The 25,296-nt window shown below is 49.9% G+C and overlaps 1 protein-coding gene across 1 annotated transcript; it reads left to right on the top strand.

Moving 5' to 3' along the window:
- Positions 1–130: 130 nt before the first annotated feature.
- LOC129588006 (uncharacterized) lies at positions 131–3,247 on the top strand. The gene is made up of 5 exons (XM_055482007.1): positions 131–195; positions 1,955–2,017; positions 2,421–2,625; positions 2,878–2,941; positions 3,030–3,247. Exons 1-4 carry the CDS (start codon positions 150–152, stop codon positions 2,933–2,935), a joined length of 372 nt encoding a protein of 123 aa, XP_055337982.1. The 5' UTR covers positions 131–149; the 3' UTR covers positions 2,936–2,941; positions 3,030–3,247.
- The last annotated feature ends 22,049 nt before the right edge of the window (positions 3,248–25,296 follow it).

Here is a 25,296-nt window from a genome sequence, read left to right as displayed (position 1 = left end):
ATGCGTAATTGTGTATAAATTTATAATGATTTATTTGTAATTTTCTGAGTGTAAGCGTGAGTTTATCCGTTAGGATATTTTCTGAGTGTAAGCTGCCACTGCCGCGAAGATCAGCCGCTTTCCCGTTCACCATCGTCCACCGCGTGTGCATGAAGGAGATGCCGGCCGAGGATCTGCTGAACGGTCTCCGCCATGGTCAGTCAGTTTCTGCGTTAACAGTAAAATAAATTTGTTATAAACAAATTAAAAAATAAGACGTTAGATTTATTTATTTATATTTATTTGACGTTTTATTTATATTTATTTGTTTATATTTATTTGGTAAATTGCCGATAATTCTAGACGTTTGTTCTATTTGTTGTCCAATTTATTTGGTAAATTAACGATGATTCTAGACGTTTGATTTGTTTGTTGCCCAATTATTTGGTGATTTAATTAATAATTCTTCACATTTAATTTTTTACTGCTAAATTTATTTGGTAAATTGCCGATAATTCTAGTTGTTTGTTCCATTTGTTATCCAATTTATTTGGTAAATTACAGGATAATTCTAGACTTTTGTTCTTTTCGTTGCCTAATTTATTTGGTGAACTGTCAATAGTCTTGACTTTAATTTTTACTGCTAAATTTATTTGGTAAATTGCCGATAATTCTAAACGTTTGTTCTTATTTTGCCCAATTTATTTGGTAAATTACCGAAATTTCCAGCCATTTGATCTATTTGTTGCCCAAGTTATTTAGTGAATTGTCAATAGTCTTGACTTTAATTTTTAACTGCTAAATTTATTTGGTAAATTGCCGATAATTCTAGACGTTTGATCTATTTGTTGCCCAATTTATTTGGTTATTTATCAATAAATCTTCACTTTTAATTTTTTAATGCTAAGTTTATTTGGTAAATTGCCGATAATTCTAGACGTTTGATCTATTTGTTGCCTAATTTATTTAGTGAATTGTCAATAGTCTTGACTTTAGTTCTTTACTGCTAAATTTATTTGATAAATTGCCGATAATTCTAGACGTTTGTTCTTATTTTGCCCAATTTATTTGGTAAGTTACCGATATTTCCAGCCATTTGATCTATTTGTTGCCCAATTTATTTAGTGAATTGTCAATAGTCTTGACTTTAATTTTTTACTGCTAAATTTATTTGGTAAATTGCCGATAACTCTAGACGATTGATCTATTTGTTGTCCAATTTATTTGGTGATGTATCAATAAATTTTCACTTTTAATTTTTTTATTGCTAAATTTTTTTTTAACTGCCGATAATTCTAGACTTTTGTTCTATTTGTTGCCCAATTTATTTAGTGAATTGTCAATAGTCTTGACTTTAATTTTTTACTGCTAAATTTATTAGGTAAATTGCCGATAATTCTAGACGATTGATCTATTTGTTGTCCAATTTATTTGATGATTTATCAATAAATTTTCACTTTTATTCTTTTTATTGCTAAATTTATTTTTTTAACTGCCGATAATTCTAAACGTTTGTTCTTATTTTGCCCAATTTATTTAGTAAATTACCGATATTTCCAGCCATTTGATCTATTTGTTGCCCAATTTATTTAGTGAATTGTCAATAGTCTTGACTTTAGTTTTTAACTGCTAAATTTATTTGGTAAATTGCCGATAATTCTAGACGTTTGATCTATTTGTTGCCCAATTTATTTGGTGATTTATCAATAAATCTTCACTTTTAATTTTTTACTGCTAAATTTATTTGGTAAATTGCCGATAATTCTAGACGTTTAATCTATTTCTTGCCCAAGTTATTTGATGAATATCAATAATTCTAGACGTTTATTAATTTATTGCCATTTTATTCTGGTAAATTATCGAGATTGCTATGCGTTTGATTTATTTGTTGCCCGATTTATTTAATGTACTTTCGACAATTTTCGGCGGGACATTTTTTTACAGGACATTTGTTTAGGCATTCATGTACTTGTAGGAGTCTGGGAAGACGAGTGGTCACTGAGGACGACGGTTGGTGGCCGATTGACTATTGAAGTCGGTATGTGATTGTGGACTTCAAGACAATTATTTATCGTACTAGATTATGATGTCGAATGTCTTTTGGCACGTTTACGGAAGCGAAAAATATAAGCCAGTTTGGGAAATTAGCAAACGGAAATTTTAGAAAAATGTTTGTTTTTCCAATATTGTTTTCAGTTTGTAGATTATAAGTGCGGTTAATAAGAAGTGTTCTGCTCCATTTTTAGCGTTTTATCTTGTATTTAATTGTCAGATATATATTCTTAATCTTTATATAATATATGTATATATAATCCGTCATTCTAAATTTTGTCAGACATATATTCTTTATTTTCTTCGCTTGAAGGTTAGTTTCAACTTTCACGTATTATTTTTCTAATAATATCGCATGTTTTTATCGCTTGTTCTTCGGGTAATTGCAGCGGATAACTTTTCGAACTATGGGCGCTTGATGGCTGCGGTTTCCGCCGAAAACATTCCGAATATCATCGCGATTCTCCCTCCCGTTAGAGAGCTGGAATACTTCGAATATTCCAATCTGAATAGCTTTTTGGAGATTGAAACGGGCGTTTTCCATATTGAAATGGATGTGGTTGGAGTGCGTGAGGATATGGAGCTGGTTTTCGCGTAAGTGTGTGTGGCAGTTAATGTCAATTTACTTAATTTGCTATAATTACGTATTCGTTTACTCATATTATGTAAACAAGTGTAATGGTGCAGTATACTCAGTAAAGCGGCCATAAATGTCGATTAAATAAGGAAAATTATTCAATATAAAAATAGACAGTTTGCAAGTGGAAAGCTGAAAAACATGTGAATGATTGTTTTTACATGAGGAATGTAGATCGTCGGACAGTCGACTGAATTTGTAATTTTCAGGGTGGTCCAGGCCGGTGAATACGATGGCTATTTTCGGTTCAGGTTCAATTTCCACTAAGGAAAGGTACTGTAATTTCTTCCGTTAGAATTGCATTGGTGTGTTACATCGTAATTATTATGCGGAATGCCGGCATGTTTTGCGTTTCTTATAGGAGTGAGAAGGAATGTCCTCTTCGTACATCCGCAGTCGGGTAGCTGTTCGCTTGTTTGCTGTTTGCCGATGTTTTTTCTTCATGTAGCAGATCTTCAATCTGGTAGATTCTTTAACTGCTTAATTTGGTCGTGTGTTTGCTTCTTCCTTTTGCCCCGCAGCTACGGTGGCCTTTGATGTGTTATAGAGAGAGATACTAATTTAAAAAACAGAATACGGGTATCGTTATTAATACGAGGACCATTGGGTGCTGTGAACATACCCTGCACGATTAGGCTGCGATGAACAGCCGTAGCTCGCAACGCCACTGATATCACAGTCTGAATGCAAACGGCTTAACTTTAGCCGGCTGTTCATCGTAGCCTAATCGTGCAGGGTATGTTCACAGCACCCAATGGTCCTCGTATTGCCGGATGAAAACACCGGTGTGAGACCTTTCTCCGGGAAATCAGCATATTTTAAATTGGAGAAAATAAAATCTTTTCTGACTGAGATAAGTTAAAGTTAAAAAAGCTTCTATTTTTAGCAAATTTAATTTTTTACGGATCGAATAACAGTGTTCAGTTATAACCGATTTGATCGCATAAATTAAATTTATCAGAATTCGAAATAACGAACAGCATTAAATTATAACACGACCTTTTTACTACATTATGCAGTGTGAAAATCTGCGTGATAGAAATTAATTATATAAATAGACAAGTGCAGTTGAGCAAATTAATTTTGAATTTCCGGTACGTGTAACAGACAAGCACGAGGAGATCACGAGTGATGCTTTATTGTACAAATAAAGTGGGAACAATGCTGCGTAATAGCAGGGAAAGCAAGAACAAAGCACTGATGGCTAATAGCAAGTGATGCTAAGTGGGTTCTTGAGCGTCTGTCAAGGCGTGAAAGAAGCAACTGGCGGCAAGCACGTGGTGTGTGCCATCAGCTGTGTGATGATGCGCAGACTGGATTCAATCCAACGCGAGCGTATGAACGCTGAGTCATACTGCGAGAGAGGGACGAGAGAGCAAGTATGCTCAGTGTGTGCGCCGCGCATATCCGCTTCAGCGGATATGAGTGCAGTGCAGCAGCACACGTACGTACAGCGAGAGAGGCGATAACGGCAAGCATGAGTGCAAGTACGTCCATGGTGGGCCGTACGCACCAGGCGCAGTCGTGGGCCTCTGACATGCCTCTGGGCGGGAATCCGAGCTCCTGCGAAGGATGCTCCGACTCGGTACCGCACCAGTACCGCACAACTCTCCAGTCGGACCCAATGTGGGGTCGCTGGTACGCGTCCTCTAGCAGTGGGAGTCCGGTGTCTGGTCGACCGTCCCTTCTTCACTTCCAGACCCATGAGTGGAAACCACTCACGGCCGAGAAATCCGGAAGCCGCTTGGGCGTTTCGTTGGACCGGTGATGCTTCTGTTGGCTGGCTTCTTGCTTCTGTTGGCAGCGGAGAACAATGTGAAAGAAAAATGTATTGAAAGTTGTATACAGCGCGAAAGAAAGTATGAAATAAAGTTTAATCACAATTCCAGTGAGCAAAAGGGGTTACAAAACAGATCTGTTAAAGAGATCGAACTAGAAAAATACAATTCCGTTTGTTAGGAGAAATGCTAAAAAAAATGCAAAAATCTGTCCGGGGGTCCTATTCCGACTAGGATGACGTCCACGGGGTCTCCTGTCCCCTTTCATCCGGTAAGTTGGGTCCGGGGCATCGGTTCCCGGGTTACCCGTCGTAACCGGTTAAATTCACCGAGGTCGGATAAGCACGGTTAAACACTTACTTCCGACTCGTATCCGTCCGTCAGGGATAGAGAGGCACTGTTGCTTGTGCGAATGCCGAGGCATCCTCTCTGAATGGGGAATAGGACCGAGGTCGGTTTGACCAAGGTCGGCCTACCGGTATGTCGACCGGTGGCGGGCAAAATTCGGCTATGTTCCGAATTGTGAAAGTCCAGGTCGGAAAAGCTGTGTGTAAGTCATGCGGCCTGTGTGGTCGTCATGTACAGCCGTTCCGTTCAAAAAGTGGTCGGTTACAACCGTTTAATCTGCTACCACGAGCCTGGTTTGGAGTAATCCGAGTCGAACTGGCTCGAAGGTCCGGTCGGAATTCACGAATTTCGTCGATGGAAGTATTCGGTCGGCTTCCATCCGATCTGTTGCGTTGTTATCCGGCCTTCTGTCGAGGTCGGTTATCCTATCCATCAGTGGTCGACTAGGGTTAACCTGCAATAACATGCCCATGTGGGGCTAAACAAGTTCCTTCAAGTCGAATTCGTCCACTGCAGACAGTTGTCGTTCTTCTTCCGTCATGTTGACTATGTCGCCGACTTCCAACATGTGGTCGGTTACGGTCGACTTCGGAAGGTCGGATGAACTAAGTCTTCATCCGTTCGAAGGTCGGATTTTTCCGTTAGAAGGTCGGTTCTTGACTTCTAAATGTCTTTGCCGACTTGTTGTCATATCCTTCCGTCTTCTGTGCGTTGACTTCCGACCTCGGCTTGAGGTCGGATATCCGTGTCCAGTGGGAGGTCGGCTATTTTCCGACTTCCTCAGGTCGGAAAAACTTTGTGTTTTATCCGACGAAAAGCTAAGTTCTTCCAGTGGGAGGTCGATTTGCTACTTCGGGTTGATTTGCCGACCTGTTGTCGCATACTTCCGACCTCCATCTGCTGATGTCCGACTTCTGTTCCGAGTCTGTCCAGACGACTTGCGCCTTGACGCCCATGTGGGGCTAGTCGGCACCTGTCGGGTTGTCGTGATCCGATGAGCTCTGTGCGTCCGGCTACAGTTGACCGGGTCTCCATTGTCAGGATGTCTTTCGGTCAGTTCGGACTGGCTGAAAGACATTCGGCAGTCTAACTCCGTTTCTTCTGTGGCTACATCCCTGACATAGGCTCCAAGTCGGATCACTCTTAGGAGTTCCGTGCATTCGGGTACAGTTGACCGGGTTTCCGTTGTTTGGACATCCTTCGGTCAGCTCCGGCTGGCAGAAGGATGTTCAGCAGCACAACTCCGTTCGTTCTGTGTGAACTAGCGTGAACTCTGGGTCGGATCCAAGCTACTGTTGGCCGTCGTACCTCTGGGTTGCCGAGTCCTGTGAGGTAGTTCTCCTTGGCATCTGTTGGCCGAGTGACTGGCGTTCCATCATGCAATGCTGCTCGCTTACAACGTCAAGGGTCTTTGTGGCCCCGGTTGCCAAGGCGAGCTCTTTGGTTTTAAACTTCATGCACATGCAAGTCCCTGAGGTCGTCAGATCCGTTTCTTCCATTCTGTTTTGTCGCGAACCTGTGACGCCTAGCCGCTTCTGTTGGGGGTAGACGACTCACGTCCACGAGGGGAATTTTCTTTGCCGCTGACAAAGGCAATGCTGCCACTGGTGTTGCGGCCGCATGGTCCTTGTCAGCGAGGTTCGTTCAAGGGGTGCAGATCGCGTATTCTAACACGGTCCGCCTAGGATGTTCCATTAAAGACATGGGGAAGCAGGTCGCGGCGCAGTCGTTGGTACACCAGTATCCAAATCACCGTCGCTGTTCCTCTTCAGGGAATGGCAGCGCGTTCGCGACGCGCGTAGTCGTGGTCACCGGTGAATCGGCTGGTTTACCCGATATCCTCCGGGGGAGACTGCGGTTGATCTCCAGGTACAGAGCCTGTAAGTCTGGATTCAAACGGAGAATCCGGTTAAGTTGCCACGTTACTACTGCCAGCTCCCGTCCATGGTCGACTTCTCGTTGGTCGGCTACCATCTACTCAGTCGACCTGTGTGGTCGACTAAAGGTAGCGAATCGTGGTTTAACGATCTGCGTCGTTGCAGGTCGAACAATCTGGGTTTCCATAACCGATCTTTGTGATCGGCTTGCACAACCGACCTTTGTGGTCGGCTGGTGCGGCAGTATCCGTTATGTTTCCGAGTTGTAGGTAAAGTACGAAGTCGACCTTTGTGGTCGGCTCCAGTACCTAGTCAAATCCGAGTCTTCCTGCGCTGTTGGCGGCTCGGCCGAGGGATTTCCGCTGTTTACACTGGTGAAGGTTGCTCGGCTACCCGGTTCCGTAGTTGGCAACGGGTGCTCGGCAAGCATGTTGTGAAACGCGCGCAGTGACGCATTTCGCAACATGCTAGCGTAATCCTCTCAGTGTATGCTCCGGAGTCGGTTGGCCGGAGTAATCTTCACAGCTGACCTTGGTTACCGGCATGATCTGTACCATGTAACTCTCGGTCGGCTCCATGTAGCGCGGGTTGGGGCTTCTGTTGGCTCCGATGGTCGCCGAACGTGGTTGATCTGCTATGTTAGCAGATGTGGTTACGATCTGTTCCTGCCGTACTGGGGAACTGGGGTCGGTTTGCCCAGTTCTGTCCAGGGGATTCCTCGGAAGACGTACCGGAGCGGTGGAAACGGCCGGCTTGTCAGGTCTAACCACTTGTATCCGGGTCAAACCGAAGAATCCGGCTGACTTCAGCATTCTGGCAAAGTCGTTGTTGACGTCCACCGCGTACATGGTTAGTCAGTTTCTGTGAAAAGAACTAAAGAAGAGTGTCCATTCCTAAGTCGTTTCTCGACGGTTCTATTTCTCAGCTAGACTGTTTCTCAGTCGGGTCGGTTCTCGACCATGCCGTTTCTCGGCGTTAAGTCCCCGTAGTTATTCCAAATGGGGGATCGAGTTCCAGTGTGGGAACCCGACCTTAACTGAGTGGGACTTCGACGGGTTTATCGCCGCCGAAGTAATCTTCTTCTTCATCGTCGTCCGGGCCAGGTCGGTTATGCGGTCGGATGGTTGGGTCCTTTGGTTTGCAGGTCGCCGAGCCACCCCGCTGAGACATCTCATCAGTCTCATCGGTTTCCTGGCCTGAACGCTCCGCTCTGCCCTTTCTCGATTCCTTGGCCGCCTGTTTTCGGAGCCGAAGCGCATACGGTCGTGCGCCGGGTGCAATGTCGTCCGACATCCAAGGTTCGTAGGGCGACGAGTTAAATCCGCTAGGCAGAGTCTTCTTTTGTCGGTACCAGCTGATAAATCTGGTCGCGTCGTCGCTGGGATCTATGTGATCCTCACGAAAGGCATATTTTGTCGCATACCGTTCGTGGGTGTACAGCAAATCGCGCATCCAGACGGCTAGGATAACACTTCTCATCGGTGTGCCGAGTTGGGCTACGAGGGTTTCCACTGCCGCTGGTATCATTTCGTTCTGGTACAGTCCGTACAAGGTGTAATGGCAAAAGTAGTTGCCAAGCCGGGCTGCGAAGATGAATCGCAGAAATGCCGTAATTCCGTCTTGGGCCATGTCGACTTCCCCTTCTGGAAGGTACTGGGTTAAGTCCAGTGCTGCCCGAGCCGCGGTAATTACGAAGGCTGGGTGGGCGTCCGTGATGACGAACTGGGCAATACTCTCCCACTCGTCGTGGGAGTATTCCCGAGCTCCTAGTTGGCTCGCACGTATTCCGTCCGGGCTGTACAGTGGTACATTCAGCAAGACCGGGTCGGTCATCGACGGTAACGCATTCGATCTGGTATACGGATGTTCAACATTCGGCGCTGTGTGCGCGTTCATGTTGAAGTCGGGTTGCCACTGATGTTGTTCGAACAGCGTCCGATATCCGGATCGGACGAGGAATTGACGGAGGTTTTCTACCATTCGCCAGATTTGTGGTCGGTTCCGTTCCTCGTAATTCATAACATTCATGATGTGGTTCGTCCGTTCGGTAGGGTGTAGCATGACGACCTCGATTCCTTGTTGTCGAGCTCGGTCATAACGAGGGTCTTCTCGGATCGGCACTTCCACTTGTGGTAGTTGTGCCATCTGATCAGCTACATCGACGTCCATCTGCTCCTGTTGAGCTGCCGGTTCAGCTTGGAGTTCAGCTGCCGGTTCCGCTTGTGGGGCTTCCGGCTGCTGTTCGGGGGGGACGAAGTTACGTTTCGACTTACTTGTTAAGTCGACCGTAAGTCCGATTTCCGTTTCTCCAGAACCGGTTCGTTTTCCTGGTGGAGCCCTGGTCGGCTCTTTTCCGGCTTGTCGAATGACGGCTCGTTGCTCTTCGATTCTGTCTCGAAGGTCAACCGGGCCAATCCTATGTCGGAGGTCGTGTTCCGCAAGGTTCTTACTCGGTCGGCGCTGCTGCTGTTGGGCTGTCGGTTGAGTCCGAGTTCCTTGTTGGGGAATCTGCTGAGAAACAGTTGGACGGGCCTGTGTGACCACTGGCGTTGCCCTGTGTGGGATTGCCATCAACTGTTCTCGAGTTGCCGGTGTAAAAGTAACTGGCTGTTGAGTTCCGTCCGGCATATTCATCATCTTCGTTAACGAGGCGCCCGTCATTGGTCGGTGTGGATCTCCGACGAAGACGTCGCGTATGTCATGGACCAGTTGTTCGGTGTCTGAGCGACCCTGTGTGGGTGCCGGTAACCGAATTTTTATTTCCGGTTCGTAGCTGGTCGGTGGTGGATGGACTCTCATCGAGGCGATTCTGTCGTCGACCTCTTTGATTCGCTTCTGGTCCTCCAATTGCCGATGTAAGTCTTGCCCCTGTCGGTACACCCACAGCCTATCTGTTAGGACTGGTGGTACGGTTCCTACCCAACCTGGGTCCTGAATTCGTTGTCGTTGAATGACCGATAGGTTGTCCTGTTCGTGAGCCTGTAGCTGGTCAACCAAGGTTTCGTTCCGAGCTATGTACCGGTATGCACTCAGGTTTCCGGCGACAACATTAATGTAAAGTGCCGCTGCCTGAGCTCGCATTTGTGCTCCGGTGCCGGTGACCCGTTCGTTGGTGAAGGAGACGATGCATTCCGCGCATGGCAATCTGTTGTTGTCCCGCGTCGCGTTATCCCTACACTGTCGGCAGTCCACCGTGTAGGCTTCCGTCCGAGTCTGTCAAAACAAAAGTCAGCAAACCGTTTCTCGGTTGCGCCCTGTGAGTTATATCCTATGATTACTACGGTCGGGCCAGGTCGGTTCTCGAGCTGGTCCCAGACGCCTTTGTGGTCGTCTAATGAGGTAAGTCGACTTCTGTTGGTCGATGACGCCTATGTGGTGTCAATGGGAGGAGGTCGATTATGCCTCTCTCCCGACGCGTTCTGCGTTTCCTCATTCCCGTGTGGGTACTTCTGGCGACTCGAGCCGATTTGCTTGGTGCGAATCAGCCAACTCGGTCGGTTGTGCCGAGGTCGGTCGTTCCTTCGGTAAATGTCCGTATCGGTGGGTTGATGGGTTTAAAGCAATAAATCGTTGACCACCCTGGACTTTGTCGGTGTTTGTGGCAAATCGTTGTTGATAGAGTGCCTTCGACAAGACGAATTCCAATTCATCTTCCAGGGAGTATTTCTTCCGTCCGGCGATTGTGTCCGGTTGGGCCTTGTATTTTGGGTCGACCAACTGCGGTTCTGCTGTTGTCCACTGGAACTCAAACCGCGCTGTGAGTTGGTGGAGTATTTCTCCGCGGGTGAGTCCCTCTGGATGCCAGGACATTTCCATGCACGCATCGATGGCGTGTATCCATCCTTCATATGTTGAAGGAGCCGGGTCTTTCTTAGCCGGTGGGAACTCGTAGTACATCCATCCGCTTTCCGCTGGTGTATGTACGTATCAGCTTCCCAGCATGGTATCCTAGGTCGCAGTAGTGTCGTACGTTGTTCTGACTAAGTTGTCGCCAATCGCCCGTCTCATCTACCTTCCAATGTTGGAGGAGTTTGAAGGCGATTCTTGGTGTGGCGAATTTCGGTCCACGTGTAGCCAAGGCCTTCAGGGCGGCGAATGTGTACATCCATCCGGCGTCGTATTCCGAGACGCTCGGTTTCGGTTTCGAAGCCGACTTAATGCCTGTGTACTTCAGCCTGACGTTGGTGAGTGGAGGAATATCGTCCGGTAGCACCTCCATTTGGTCCTCGGTCCATTCCACCAGGAGTGGTCGCTCGTCGGTATCTGGGGTCAGCGGTACTCGTTTACCGTACTGACGTGGGACGTATACTCCACCGTCGTCTTCATTGCCTTTGGATTCGTCGGCTTTGTCGCCGCTATCCTTTTCTTCCGGCTGTTTATCCGGTATCTCCGGTTCGGCCTGCTGTTGAGGTGCCGAGCTCGACGGTGGTGGGGGTTTGCCGTTTTCATCGTCATCATCATCGTCGTCCCTAGGTGAGCCATTTCCAGGTGTTCGAAAATCCTCGTCGTCGTCATCATCGTCGTTTTCAGTTTCTTCTTCGGATGACGAGATCAGCTCGGATGACTTCGGTTCCTTCTTCTTGGCCGGCTTAGTCGACTTCGTTCTGGTCGACTTGGACTTTGCCTTCTGTTGTGTCGAGTCCTCCGGTTCCGGCGAAATTTCCATAGGCGAGGACGGTGGAAGTGATTGAACGTCCTTCGGTATAAACCGTCCTTTCGCGCTCCGAGTTGGTTTAGCGGTACTTGCTCGTCCCGCCGGAGCCGATGCTGTGCCGACATATGTTGTCGGTTCATGCGGTGCTCGAGGTCGGTTGAGAGCTTGGACTCGTCTTTGTGATGACTGTCCAGCCGTACGAGCTATATGCAGCAAGGTGGCTGCATCATCCGACGGTTGTTCGTTGGAATCGCTGTACTCTTCGGTCGGTTCCGTGCCAGCCGGAGGCTTGTCCGTGTTGACGTAAGACATCCGGAGATTGAATTCACGCCGATGTTGTTCCGGTATGAAGTTGGGCACGGTGTACCTTACCGGTACGTCGCGTTCCGCGTTGGTCGTCTGAAGGGTATGTGCCGCGACCAGTTCTTCAGTCCGACCCTCTATGTGGCTTATAATATCGTCGATATTGCCTTTCTTGTCCATGTACATTACGTTATATACACGGGCGATTTGGACCAAAGTCGATCCGCGAGGGTTTCGGATGTATCCGATTCACCGTGCGATTCTGGTCGGTGTATCGTCCGCGTTCCTTGCCGCTGCACTTTTGAGTGCTTTGATGAGGTCAGGTTGGATCAGTTCAGCCATCCGTCCCCATTGTCGGTGAACGGCGACTGCTAATCCATAGTCAAGGGTCCAGGCGACGATCTGCATCATAAGTTGATGCGTCAGCCATTTTCCAGTTTCGCCTTCGACCTGTATGTTATTCGACAAGCCATGTACTAGGGACTCGTAAATATCCTTAGCATTTTCCTTGGCGTTCCGAATGCTACGGGTGACTTCGACGTGTACTCGGACTTTGCGGAATAATGTATCGACCGGATCGTCCGGCTGTTCGTCCGGGAGGCGTTCGCGTACATCGTCCGGGGCTGGCCACTGTGATTCATCGGTGACCGCTCCGTGGTCGAACATTTCCTTCAGGTCACCATTATATCCTTCGTAAGGATCGCCGTCTCCGTGGTCGGAGATCGAGTCTTTTTCTTCAGTGTCCGAGACCTGATCGGATTCCACATCCGACTGTTGCTTTGATGTGGAAGGCTGCGGTTGTTCGGTCGGAGTCGGCGGTTTCGGTGGGTTTCGTAACCGACCTCCTGAAGTCTTAGCTGGCTTTGTGCCTGCTCGCTGCATGACTTCTTGGAATTTTCGTTCTACCGCCTCCTTGTCGTGCGGTTCCTGTGCCTTCTCCTTCTGCTCGGTCCTTTGTGGGCCGGCATCCGAAATATCCAGGTCGTCGGACGACTTGTGTCGTTTAGCCGGGTTAGGCTTAGGCGTCTTGACCGTTGAATCCGACTTCGGTTTGGTCGGTTCTTTGGCCTCCGACTTTACGGGTTTCTTCTGGGTTTCCGTCGGTTGCGGTTTGGCAGGCTGTTTCGCTGCTTCCTTCTTGGCCTTCCGTTTATCCTTGTGGGATTTCGCGGAGTTGGCCGAGTTGATGACCTTGGTGTCCTGATCGTCGTCGATCTGAACGGAAGGTTGTCTGGTCGGAGGGGGAACTTTCATCTTAACGACGGGTTGTTGTACCGTCTTTTTGGTCGACTTGGGTTCCGGGGCGGTGGTTTTACGTGGAGTCGGTATAGCCGCTTGTAGGGCTTTAGGTCGGCTCCTTTCCGTTCGGTAATGTTCTCCCATTCGTTTCATAACGTCGGCCATCTTCTCGGTAAGTCGGTCATGGTCGCGCCGAGCTTCCGTGGTGTTTCCAACTATGCTGGCACGTCGGATTCTCAGCGAGTGCCAGAGTTCCCTGTCCTCCGGATATGCCATGTCGATGCAGGCATCCTGTTCCGACCTCGTCAGGTCCTTTACGTGTTGTAAAGCTGGGTCGTCATGGAATTCGCGCGACGAGTCTTGAGGTGGTTTTTCCTTAGCCGTGCTCCGTTTGGTCGGTATGTTACCTGACTCTTTCGCCGGCTCGTTCGTTCGAGACTCGTCTATTGTTAGACGGGGGCCGGAGTGGATGGAGGTCGGTTCGTCCCTTTGTGGTGACGTTTCGACCGTAGTTTCGACTCGCGCTTCCGAAGGGGATGTTGTGTCCATCGCTTCCTCGGTTTTCTTCGGTTTCGTCGGAGTATTCCGAGGTGTAAACCTAGGTGGTTTCTCGACCGTCGGTTGACTTGGCAGCTTCGTCGGCTGGGATGCCGATCGGGTCGGCGAAATCTGTTTTACCGGTGATCTACCGCGTTTTGGTGTAGATCCCTTCGCTGGTCCCGCTGTCTTTTGTTTAGTGGAGTCGTCGGAGTCGTTATTGTCCGCGTTCTCCTCTTCTTCACTACTATCCGACATTGTTATTGGAATCTTCTCGGTCACTTCTTCTCCGGGCCGAGGTTGGATTTCCAGTGTATAGGCGCCTGGGTTGATGCTCGGGTTGCGGAGCCGTTGAATCGTCTGGATCATAGTTGAATCCAGTGGGAGTTGTCGTAACTCCTGCTTTCCGCACCTCAGAGTCACTAGCCGTCTAAGGACTTTGTCTCTGTCCTGAACGGTAGCGTGGATCTTCTGGGCCATCTGAGTCTGTTGCTCGTCCGTCATGGTCCGATCTCGGATGCCTCCTTGAAGTTGTGCTTCGTAGAGTATCCGTTGAAGGTCCAGTGTTTTAGCTTGGCCGACTAACTTCTTATGGACGGCCGGAGTAAACAAGGCCTTCGCTCCCATCACTTTCCGTGCTGGGCTCGGCTTCTCTTCGGCCGGTGGTACGGAAGGTGGGGTCGCCTTTAGGATTTTCAAGAGTTGTTCCTTGGTCCTAACTGGTCATGGCGACTTCGTCGGGAAGAGACGTCTACGTGGACCGTGTTCCTCTATCCGTTCACTCTGAGGTTCCCTTTGTGGGAGCCCAGGTAGGGTTGTCGGTCGTTCGAGAGGCTTAGGTCGGTTTACTTCGGTTGTTCCGACTTCTTCCGACGTATCCATCGGTTCATCTTCGCCTTCAAGTCCTGGTACCGGTACTTCGTCCATCGGCTCGTCTTGGTGACTCACCGGTGGAACTACCTGTGTCGGTTTGACAGGCTGTACCTTAGGCTTCTTGGCTGATGGCGGTCTCTTCGATTTCCTCTGTTCCTCCGCTTCCTTCCGTTTGTAGAAGTCGTCTACGAAGGACTGAATCATGGCTACTAATGTTTGTAGCCGTTCCTGATTCTTAGCCGACCAAACTGTTGTTGGTCGGAGGATGAATCGGGCTTCCTTGGTGTCGTTTTCCAAGTGTCCGAGATTGATATCGATTTGGCAATATTGGGGACTCCGTTGGTCCGTTTCGTCCATCATTTTTCGAAGTTCGACAATGACGGCGTCCGCTCGCAGTAACTGTGTGTTAACTGCTATTACCCATTCGAGGTCGGGTTTGGCTGGTGGGGCTGGAGGTGGAAGTCGGACAGAATCAAAATTTGGTTTCCGAGCCGTCTGGATCTTTGTGGTCCGAGACGGTCGAGATTCTGCCATGGCGTTTGTTGCCAGGTTGGTCGATTCCTGTTCTTTGTCCCTTTCCTTCTCTTCCTCATACTCGTTCACTCTCGTTTCCAGCCATGACGTAGTTCGAATCAAGTGTTGCCGAGCTCTGGTAGTTTGTGGGGCGTCCGGGTGACAAAGTCGTCGTATAAACCGAGCGTTATTTCCCCATGCCAGGATGTCTCGGTCCAAGTCGTTCGCTTCTTGGCTGTTGTCGACACAAAAATTTCGGCGGGCTCGCATCTCTGTGATGAGTTCCGCTACTCGAGCCAACAGTTTGACTATGTGTGGCGCGACCGTACTCGGCAACTCGTCCGTGTCCGGTATGGCTTCCATGATCCGAGCTTCTGTGGCCGGAGATATGGGCCGGTCAGCTATTTCCATCGGTTTTGGTTGAGCCAAGCTCGTCGTTGAGGTCGGCTGACTTGAAGTCGTCGACTGTTGCGAACCGGATGCGCATTGTTGCGTTTCCTTCCGGTATCTTTCAAGTCGTTCCAGGCGTGTCTTATCCGTCATCCATCTACGTCGGAGCATGTCGTACTCCGCTTCTATGTCTTGGACGTGCATCTGGGAGATTTTGAGTTGATCTCCAATTGCTGTTCAGATATTGCGTATGGTCGGATCTGTTCCGTCCATACTGTCGACTTGTCGTTGTAAGTCGGCGGCAATTTTCTTGGCACGAGCCAACCTTTGGTTGAGTACTTCCCGCTGTTCGGCCAGTGTGCGCTCAGGCGGTTGCTGCGAAGTAGTTGGCTGCGGCTGAGTGGAGGTCGGCTGAACCCTTTGTGGGTTAGCCTCTAGAATTTTCCGCAAGTTTTCGACCCGCCTCGAGCAGATAGTATACTGCTGATCCAAGGCGTCACGCATCTGCCTTTCCGCCGCCTTGTTGGGGTCGAGCTCCCGGAGTTGTTTTCCGAGCTTCTCCATGACGTCGACCGCTTCTCGGTACTGGTCCTCGACTTCGCCAATGTTAACTTCCTTTTGGTCAACCGCTTCCGTGGACGGAAGTTCGACGTCCAGTCCGACTGATGGGACTGGAGAAGGTGTTCTCTCACCAGGATGTACCGGCGCTCCCGCTTTGTTTGGGTTTGCCAAGTACTGCTTGACGTGGTCGATCACCGACTGCAGTGCTTCATTTAGCCGGTCGCGGTTCGGACCTGGCGGTAGGATTTCCCATGAGCCTAGAGTATCGGCCCAATCCAACTCGAGTCGTAGTGCTTGGTCGATCCGGGTGAGGTCAGTTTCCTCTTGTTCCGTTAGGGTTCCACTGAGTCGGTGGTAATAAATATCGGCCAAGTCTTGTCCGGCTTGGGAGATTATGTCCATGTTGGCGGTTAAGTTTTCCACCGGCGTCGTGCCGACTAGAGTCATCACCGCTGTCGTAGTCGGTGCTGCTCCGCTGTCGTAGTCGGTGCTGCTCGACGAGGTGACGACGGCGACGGAATCCGTATAGTGTATGCGGGTTCCGCATCGAGGATCTCTGTGATTCGCTCGACTACCGCTCTGAGTTGTCGTTCTTCTACCTCGGTCGGTTCATCCTTGACGATTAAATGGTCCGCCCTCTTCAGGTAGGCCGTCAAGTCGTTCATTTTCTGTCTCGCTACCTTGAGCGTTTCGGCGTCGGTTGGTGTCGTTGACAAAGGATCTCTGGAGGTGGTTCAGTAGATTCCATCCATCGCCGATTATGGAAGCCATCTTTTCCCTGCGGCTTTTCCGCATTGCCGAGTGCATCTCCGCCGCCGATGAGGTCGACGTTAATGCATCCGAAGTCTCCGTGTCGGAGTCGGGTAGTCGGCCTTGATTTCGACTGTAGTCCTGTAGCCGGTTGATGGCGTCCATCACGAGTTGAAAATGAGCTCCCGGTTCGACTGTACCTGGTTGTATCAGGTTTCTCACTAGTTGTATGTGAGTGTCGAACTCGGATGCTATTTTCTGTACATTCGGTTCGATTCCCCTCGCAGCGCGTCGCCTGATTCGTCTCAGTGCGCGTTCCGCCTCTTTGATGGCGCCTTTGGCGTAGAGGATCGTCCTGTCGGGTGGGGTGTTCGACGTTACGGCCTGTGTGGTCATCGTCGATGATGCGGGTAAAAAGCTTCGATGTTCCTCGTTGAGCTTGGCTAGTAGCGCAACTCCTGGCTCTAGTATCCGTTGATGTGCCATGGTCTGTGGCGTCCCGCTTTGGATTAGACTTTCGACGAGCTCTATGTAAGCCGTGAAGTCTTCGATCTTCTGTAAGGCATAGCGTTCCAAACCTTGTTGCGAGCGTTCGCATATCTTCTCCAGGATTTGCTTTGCCTCTCGTAGGGCTCTCCTGGCGTCGGTGATTGTCTTCTCACCGTTCGTGGCTGGCGTTGCTAGTGCCCGCATCGTCTGTGGAGACCGTGGTGTTGCGGTCAGCTGGATCATTTGTCTCTCGACGTGAATTACTTTGTCGAGCTCCGCTTGGCGATCGAACGCCTGCTTATACTGGTTGAGCAGGGCTTGGAATTCACGAGGATGGTCGGCTCCACTTGTTGGGAGGTTCTGCATCCGTTCCTTAATCGCGTTCGACTGATTGATCACTTTATCCCGCTTCCTTTTCAGTGTTTCGAGCGTCCGAAGTCGAGCCGGGTCGAACACTTGTGTATTCGGCGGTTGTGCTCCACTGTCGACCTGTGTGGTCGGCGGTGGGGGCGATGATATCGGTGAGGTCACAACGGCTCCCGGTTGTAACGTCGTCAGTTGGACGTTATCCGTTTGTGAGGTCGGAGGTTTTTCCGCTAGGATAGCCGTCTTCACCTGATCCATGGCTGTTCGGAGTCGGTGTTTGTCCACCTCTGTGGTGGGCAAACCGTACCGAGTAAGATCTTCCGTTAGCCCTATGTGAGCTATGAGATCGTTAATTTTCCGAACTGGATCTGCGTTAGTGAGATCCTGAATCCCGTTGGCTATTCGTCCATAGATGGCTTGAAGGGCTTCTTTGCCGTCGAGGATGGTTTTCCAGACTTCTGTCGTCTGGTCATCCTGTCCAATCTGAAGTGCCATAGCATGATACCGGAGCTGGGGAACCTGTTGTTCGGTTCCACCCGTCTGGCTCTGGATTATCTGTTGAATCCTTCGGTAATGCATGTTCAGTCGGACGGCCTGGTCGTCTGTCGTTATACCCTCTCGTTGTTTGAGTAATTGACGGGCGATGCGCAAGCTTCGGTGGAGGTCGTTCACTATCTGAGCTCTGTTGGCGATAGCTGGTAAGTCTCCACCTTGCGTCATCCTTATGCCGTCAAGGATTCGGTTTCCGACCTCGATGGCGGCTCGTACGTCTGCCATTAAGGGCATTGGTACGGCTGACGACCTCCGTTCCGCTGCTTACAAGTTTTGGGTAAGGTGATGACGCTTGTCGGCTCGGTTTTGGATATTCTGCATTCGGTTGCGAATGGCGGTCAGTTCCGCCGGAGTTGCTGGCAGTCCGGTAATCAAGTATGACTGAAGTCCTGCCATGAAGTCACGAATGACTTTCCCGTCGTGTTCGAAGGCTTGCCATTCAGGGGTTCCAGCTTGTGTATCTTCCATAACCGCGCCCATTCGTTCTACGACTATTCCAGTCATCCGTAGAAGTGCCCGTAGCTCCTGCAATGTTGGGAGCGGCAATACAGGTGGTCCTTGTGGGACTTGGTGTATTGGATTCACTTGGATAGCCGGAATTTGAATTGGTAGTAACCCCTGTCCTACGTTGACCGTTATCATCGGTTGGGGTTGGCTCGTCGGGACAACCACTGGTTGGGTTGTCGTCGGCTGGAGTGCTCGGATTTCGTTCTCCTTTTCTATCAGCTTCTTCGTCCAATGGTCCATCAAGTCGAGATTGCCCTTGACGGTTCGGAATGATATTCCTCAGTCGGATCGAGAGTGGGCAGGCGTTGCTTCACCACATCGATCTCGTGGAGGTATTCGTTGCGCTTTTGCCGTAAAGCATCCAGCCGAGCTAGTCGGATTTCTTCATCGATCACCGCCTGCGTGGTCGGTGCCGAGATTCCGGATGAGCGCAAGTTTTGTTCCTGAGCTCTTATCCTTCTTTCTAAGTGGGCTGCCTGATCGGTACGTTGTTGTTCCTCTCGGCGTATCCTTCCCACCTCGGCAGTGTAGTTCTCCGCTGTGTGGGGAATTTTTGAATAACTCATTCTGAGTTTTACTGCCTCGTTCATGGCCTCCTCCTTCTCGGCACGGAGTTTTCCGATCTCCAACGACGGTGTTCGGCCAGGCACTTGTTGGCCTGCCGAAGTCGACGGAGTCGGCTGGGTCGTCGGTGCGACAACCTGTGTGGTTATCTGCGGCGGTCCGGGGTCAGGATCTCCCAGTCGTTGAGCGACGTGTCGGGCTGCCGCCTGCTGGCAGAGTCGGAGGGATTGTTGTTCCCTCTCATAGAGCGTCCTGTTGGTGTCGTTCAGACGATTCTCTTGGTACGTCAATTCGGCCAACAGGTTCGCTCTATACGAGGCATGGGCCGGATTCGTCTGAGAAGTCTGCGTCAACGCCTGGGTAATCGTGTCTATGTGAGCACGAGCCAGTTTTGCTTGTTGGCGCAGTTCTTCGTCCGTTCTCCCATTCGTATTGATTTCCTGGACAACCACGTAAGGTGGAGGCATCGACGTAACGACCTGTGTGGTCGCCGTCGAGACAGGCACTTGTTGGCTCTGTCCTCCGACCTGGCTTCTGTGCTGGTTAAGCCGATTCAGTAAGTGGGTTGTCGCATTCGGATCCATCCAGGAACTCTGTTGTCCGGGTGGTCTGAGATGGGTCGGCGAAGTCGGTGGCGTAAGCAATATCGGCCTTGGTGGCGAAACTGTGCCATCCGGATTGACCATGCTAATTGTTGGGATTTGTGGGGGTGGCATTCCAGACGTTGGCTGGATTGATGCAAACCGCATCGCCGGTGGGCTATATGGGAAGCTGGTCGGCGCCATTGTAGGCGTCGTATAGATCGGACCAGCCGTGGTGGCCATTCCTGGCGCCATTGTGGGCACCATTTAAAAAGTTGCAGGCGTGTTCGCCATTCCTTATCACCATTGTCTGTGTCGGGTAAGCTGCTCCGGTCATCGTTGTTGATGCCGAGCTGGTTGGTCCGACTATTGTAGTCGGTACCGACCACTGATACGGTGGCATTTGACCATGTAGGTCTGCTGCCGTTACCGGAGTCGTCTGACTCGTTCCAGTTCCGAGGTTCCACAGACAGCCTGTGTTATCGACTGCTGTGTTCGGTGGCAAAATCTGTGGCGGTATGGCTCCTCGTTGGGGCCCGACCGTAAGACCTGCTAACACATTAGCTGTTAAGTTAGCGCTAGGATTATCTACCTGCGGTAAAGGCGTCTGTGTGGCCGACCGCGAATTATCCGATCGCGATGTCGAGCGATGAGTCGGGTAAGACGGGGATCGGTTCGATCCGCCGCCGTTGCGTCGCTGTTCGATCCGCTGGAAGGTGGGTCGTGTCGGTGACGACCTGACATTGTTGCTTGCTGTTAAGGAAAGGAAATACGGCGCGTTAGAATTCTACCAACTCCCGTGTATTCAACTGAAGGTGTTCCGGTCAACTGAAGAGATTCCATTTCGACACCAAAGGTCCATCTATACCTAGCTACTGTTAAGCTACCTAAAACTTATTCTAAGTTTTACACCTATGGCCCTATGACTGAGTCCGTGCTGTTGTGACTGCTGTTTTGGGTGTCTTCTGTTTTGTTATTTTGACTGGTTTCTCCGAGTCCGCCCGTCCTTCGGATATTCGTTCGAGGATTTCCTTATGGGCTTCGTCTTCAGCGACTTCAGTTTCCTCCAGCATCTGTTGTGCTGTCAGCTTTGGTTTCTTAGCTGTCCCATACTTCCGTTTCGGCTTAGTCGGTTCGACTGCCTGGTTGGCTGCTACGACTTCGGTAGTCGGCGCCGATGTGTCCGGTAAGTCGACCTTCCGTTTAGTATACTTGCGCTTTGGCTTGGTCGGTTGGGCTGCCGAGTCGGCTACGACGACCTCTGTGGTCGGTGCCGACGAGTCGGTTTGCTTTACCGTCCTCTTCTTCCGAGCTGGCTTTGTCGCTGGCTTCGGTTCTTCCGTTGATTGGTTGGCTGGCTGGACCGGCGTTTCCGACTTATCATCCGACTTCTTCGGTTGCTCGGTGGTCGGCTGAGCTTTGTCCCCAGCGACTTCTTCCGAGGTCGGTGCTGGTTCAGCAGCTATCACATCTTGCTTCTGAAGTTCCTTCAGTGCAGGTGTCTCGAAGTCGGTCGGTGGTTTCTTCCGAGGTCGACCTCGTTTCTTCTTCGCCGTCGGTTCGGTTTTATCCGTTTCGTTGTTCGGATCCGAAGGTTTTTCGACGGTTTCTCTTGATTTCTTCTCCGGCTTCCGAGTAGCTTCCCTTTCTGTCGGGTCGGCTACCGGGCCAGTTGACCGAGTTGCTGGTCGACTTGTCTCGACTCGGCAATGTTTTATTCGGTCGACGGCTACCGTATCTTCACGTCCGTCTTCGCATCGAAGGAGTAAGTTATTTGGGCCCACATAGTTGATGACCGTCCAAACTCCATCGTAGCGTTCCTTCCGAGTTGGGTCCTTGGTCGGAAATTCCACCGTTACCTTGTCCCGCGGTTTGAAGGTCGGATTCGACTTCTTCTTGTTATAGTGCTCGGCATTCCGTTCGAATGCTTCATCAATGTTGATGCGAGCAATCTCGTGCGAGCGTTGAAGTCGTTCTTTTATCCGTCGGATGTAGTGTTCCTTATCCGTGAAGGTTTCCGGTGTATTCGTTCCGGCCACAATGTCCTGTGGCATGGTCATTTCTCGACCATACATCATATAAAACGGTGAAAATTTAGTCGCGGCATGGACGGCTCAGTTCATTCCGCAGACGACGTAATCCAAGGCTCTGTGCCATCGGTGTCCGTCTTTTACATCGCAGAACTTCCTTATTCCGTCCCATATCGTTTGCATTTGCCGTTCGACTTGTCCTTGTCCTTCCGGATGGTGGGCAGTTCCAAGTGTGTGTTGGATGCCGAAAATCCGTGCGACCTTAACGAACGTTTTCGCTGTAAAGTGAGTCCCTCTGTCTGAGTGGATGAAGGTCGGCATTCCGTACTTCAAAAGGACATCCTTGACGAAAAACCGTTCGAATTCCCTCGCGGTGTTCGTCTTTGTTGCCCGGGCTACGGTGAACTTCGTCAGCTGGTCGGTTACCACTGCGATGTACTGGTATCCCTTCGTCTCCGTCCGAGGAAGAGGACCTTTGAAGTCCGCATAGATGCGATACCAAGCTTCACCGACTTCCGTCTTTTGGAGTTTACCCGGTGGTGGACATCGTTGTTTATTCGCCATGATGCACTGTCGGCATTTCTCAAATGATTTTACGTCGGTCATCCTCCGTTCCGTTGTTGAGGTGGTCTTCGACTTCCAACTCGTCGTGTTGTTCCGGTGTCTCCGGTGCTGGGATGTTTATGACTCGGACCTCTGTGGTACTCAAGTCATGCCAGTCGGTTATGACATTGCATCCGGGGAGAACCGGTGGAAGAGGGATTTTCGGTGGTTCCTTTAGATCCTTCTTCCTTTTCTTTGAAGCATTTGCCTTCAGACGTCTAAGAGTCCGTATTGTACAGACCTTGATTTTGTCCTTAAAGTCCTCGAAGTTGAGGACTTGGTCCAACTCTTCGTGTGGATCTTTGTCGTCACTACGTTCGAGTGGCCATCTCGACAGGGCGTCCGCATTGTCGCAGAAAACTCCCGGCTTATACTCGATGGTTATGTCCCGTCCTTGTAAAGCCAGTGCCCATCTCGTTAGTCGAGGGTTGATGCCAGGTCGGTTCGACTCGCATCGGAGCAGATTCTGCAATGCTCGGTGATCCGTTCGTACGGTGAATAGTCCGTGGTCGATGAAGTGCTTGAATTTCTGCACCGCCCATACCACGGCCAAACATTCCCATTCGGTGACTCCGTAGTTGAGTTCCGGTCGGCGTAGGACTCGGCTGGCGTAGGCGATTGGATGATCATCTTGTGAGATCACCGCGCCAAGTCCGGCTCCGCTTGCGTCACATTCGATGACGGTCTTCTTAGTCGGGTCGAACTTCGCCAGTACCGGTGCTTCTGTTAGCGCCTTCTTGATGTCGTTGAACTCAGCCGTGTGGGCTTCCGTCCAATCGAGCTTGATGTTTTTGTCCTTCCGTAGGAGCTCGTACATTTTCGATGTCTTCTGAGCGTATCCTCGGATGAATTTCCGGTAGTAGTTGGCCAATCCGAGGAACGACCTGAGTTGCCGTTCGGTTCTCGGGCAGCTTTGTTCTGCAATACAGGCCACTTTCTCATCGTCGGTCTGGACTCCGTTCTTGCTAAGGACGTGTCCTAGGAACAGCAGTCTGTCCGTTCCGATCTCACATTTGGAGGGTTTGACCGTAAATCCAGCATCGCGGAGGCATTCAAGAGAGTCGCTCGGAAAGCCTCGAGGAAGTCTTCGAAAGTTTTACCGAAGAAGATGATGTCGTCAATGTAGGCGAACACACCCTTCTTCCGGGCTGATGCTGTGATCTTATCCATATGCCTTTGGAAAGTTGCGGGTCCGTTGCAGACTCCAAACGGCATACGGTTAAATCGCCACATGCCTTCGGGTGTTACGAAGGTCGTGTAGTCTTTGGACTGTTCATCCATGGGAATTTGCCAAAAGCCGGACTGACAGTCTACCTTGCCGTAGTATTCCATTCCGGCACATCGGTCCAGTAGCTCGTCCGGGTTCGGTAGTGGGTAGTCGTTCTTCTTTGTGACGGCATTCAACTTGATATAGTTGATGCAGAAGCGTGTTCCTACCGTGCCGTCTCCGTTCCGTTTCCTGGCTAAGACGACGGGGAAGCTCCATGCTGCCGATGACGGTTCGATGACTCCTTGGTCGAGCATCTCTTGCACGTGTTTACAAAAAACGATGAATCACGCCTATGTTAAGCTATGGGAACTTTCCCCTGCACGCTGATTGGCTGTCTCTAAAGTACTGATAAGCGGTCGTTATGACGTCACAAGGAAGTTCGAGAATTTTCGCGCTATTCCCCGCGAGAAAAACAAATTATTTTTGGTCGGCTAGAAAGTTTATCTAGTCGGATTTTTAAGTTTTTAACCGTTAGAAATTAGTTTTATTAGTTAAGAAAATTTTCTGGTGGTCGAAACACCGTTAGAAATCAAAACTGAGAAAATTTCCGACCTGTTGCCGGTTAGCCTTTGTCTATCTGTCTAGACAGGTTCGTTGACCTAGCAGGTCGGTTCTCGACCAAAAGCAGAATTCCGAGTCGGTTTCTCCGTCAGAAATTACTTTTTAACCGTTCAAAAGTTTAAATCTACGGTTAGAAATAGTTTTCTACCGCTAAAAAGTGAAAAGCCGACCTAGTTTCGGCTGAAATCGACCTACAACCGTGACTTTACCAGTGTCGGTGTCGGTGTCGGTTCCGCTCGATTTCCTCCGTCCGAGGTCGGAAATCCGTCGTTTCCGTGCTGAAATCCGCTAGTAAAGTTGCGGGTCGCTGTTCAAAGCGAAGGTCCCCGTATAATTGGATTAATCCTATCGCGCTGCAGACTCTCGTTCGAGTCTGATCCGTCAGTTGGGAAGGGAAAAGTCCGTGCTGTTGGGATGCTCTTCAATGTGGAAGAGACCAAGAAACTGTGCTCACCAGCTGGGCAAGAATCACTTCAGTGATCCTCGTTTTCCTCAGCTGTAAGACGATGCAATCAGTCTGATCAAAGTCAGGGCAGAGATTGCTTCAGCAATCTATCTGACAGTGACTTTCAGGTTCCTCACGAGTTCTCCGTAAATTGAGCCTTCACCGTCTCCTCAAAGATTCCGAAAGATCGAAAACCGTAAGATGCTGCTACCATGTAACAGACAAGCACGAGGAGATCACGAGTGATGCTTTATTGTACAAATAAAGTGGGAACAATGCTGCGTAATAGCAGGGAAAGCAAGAACAAAGCACTGATGGCTAATAGCAAGTGATGCTAAGTGGGTTCTTGAGCGTCTGTCAAGGCGTGAAAGAAGTAACTGGCGGCAAGCACGTGGTGTGTGCCATCAGCTGTGTGATGATGCGCAGACTGGACTCAATCCAACGCGAGCGTATGAACGCTGAGTCATACTGCGAGAGAGGGACGAGAGAGCAAGTATGCTCAGTGTGTGCGCCGCGCATATCCGCTTCAGCGGATATGAGTGCAGTGCAGCAGCACACGTACGTACAGCGAGAGAGGCGATAACGGCAAGCATGAGTGCAAGTACGTCCATGGTGGGCCGTACGCACCAGGCGCAGTCGTGGGCCTCTGACATACGATTCATAATTATTATTAATTTTTCATGCGTCATATTTGTACCGCGCAGCTTGTCACCGCACACAAAATTATTGCATCTGCTTTTTATTCGCGTTAGTAGCAACAAAATTTTTCACACTTTCTACATAAATCGTGAGAAGCTACAACACAAGCGAGTTACACAACATCTACAAACACAAACA

Source organism: Paramacrobiotus metropolitanus, unplaced genomic scaffold (assembly GCF_019649055.1).
Source record: "Paramacrobiotus metropolitanus isolate TYO unplaced genomic scaffold, Prichtersi_v1.0 Parri_scaffold0000027, whole genome shotgun sequence".
NCBI lineage: Eukaryota > Metazoa > Tardigrada > Eutardigrada > Parachela > Macrobiotidae > Paramacrobiotus > Paramacrobiotus metropolitanus.
Note: the sequence above shows the minus strand (reverse complement) of the source record. Positions and strands in the feature narration are given on the sequence as shown.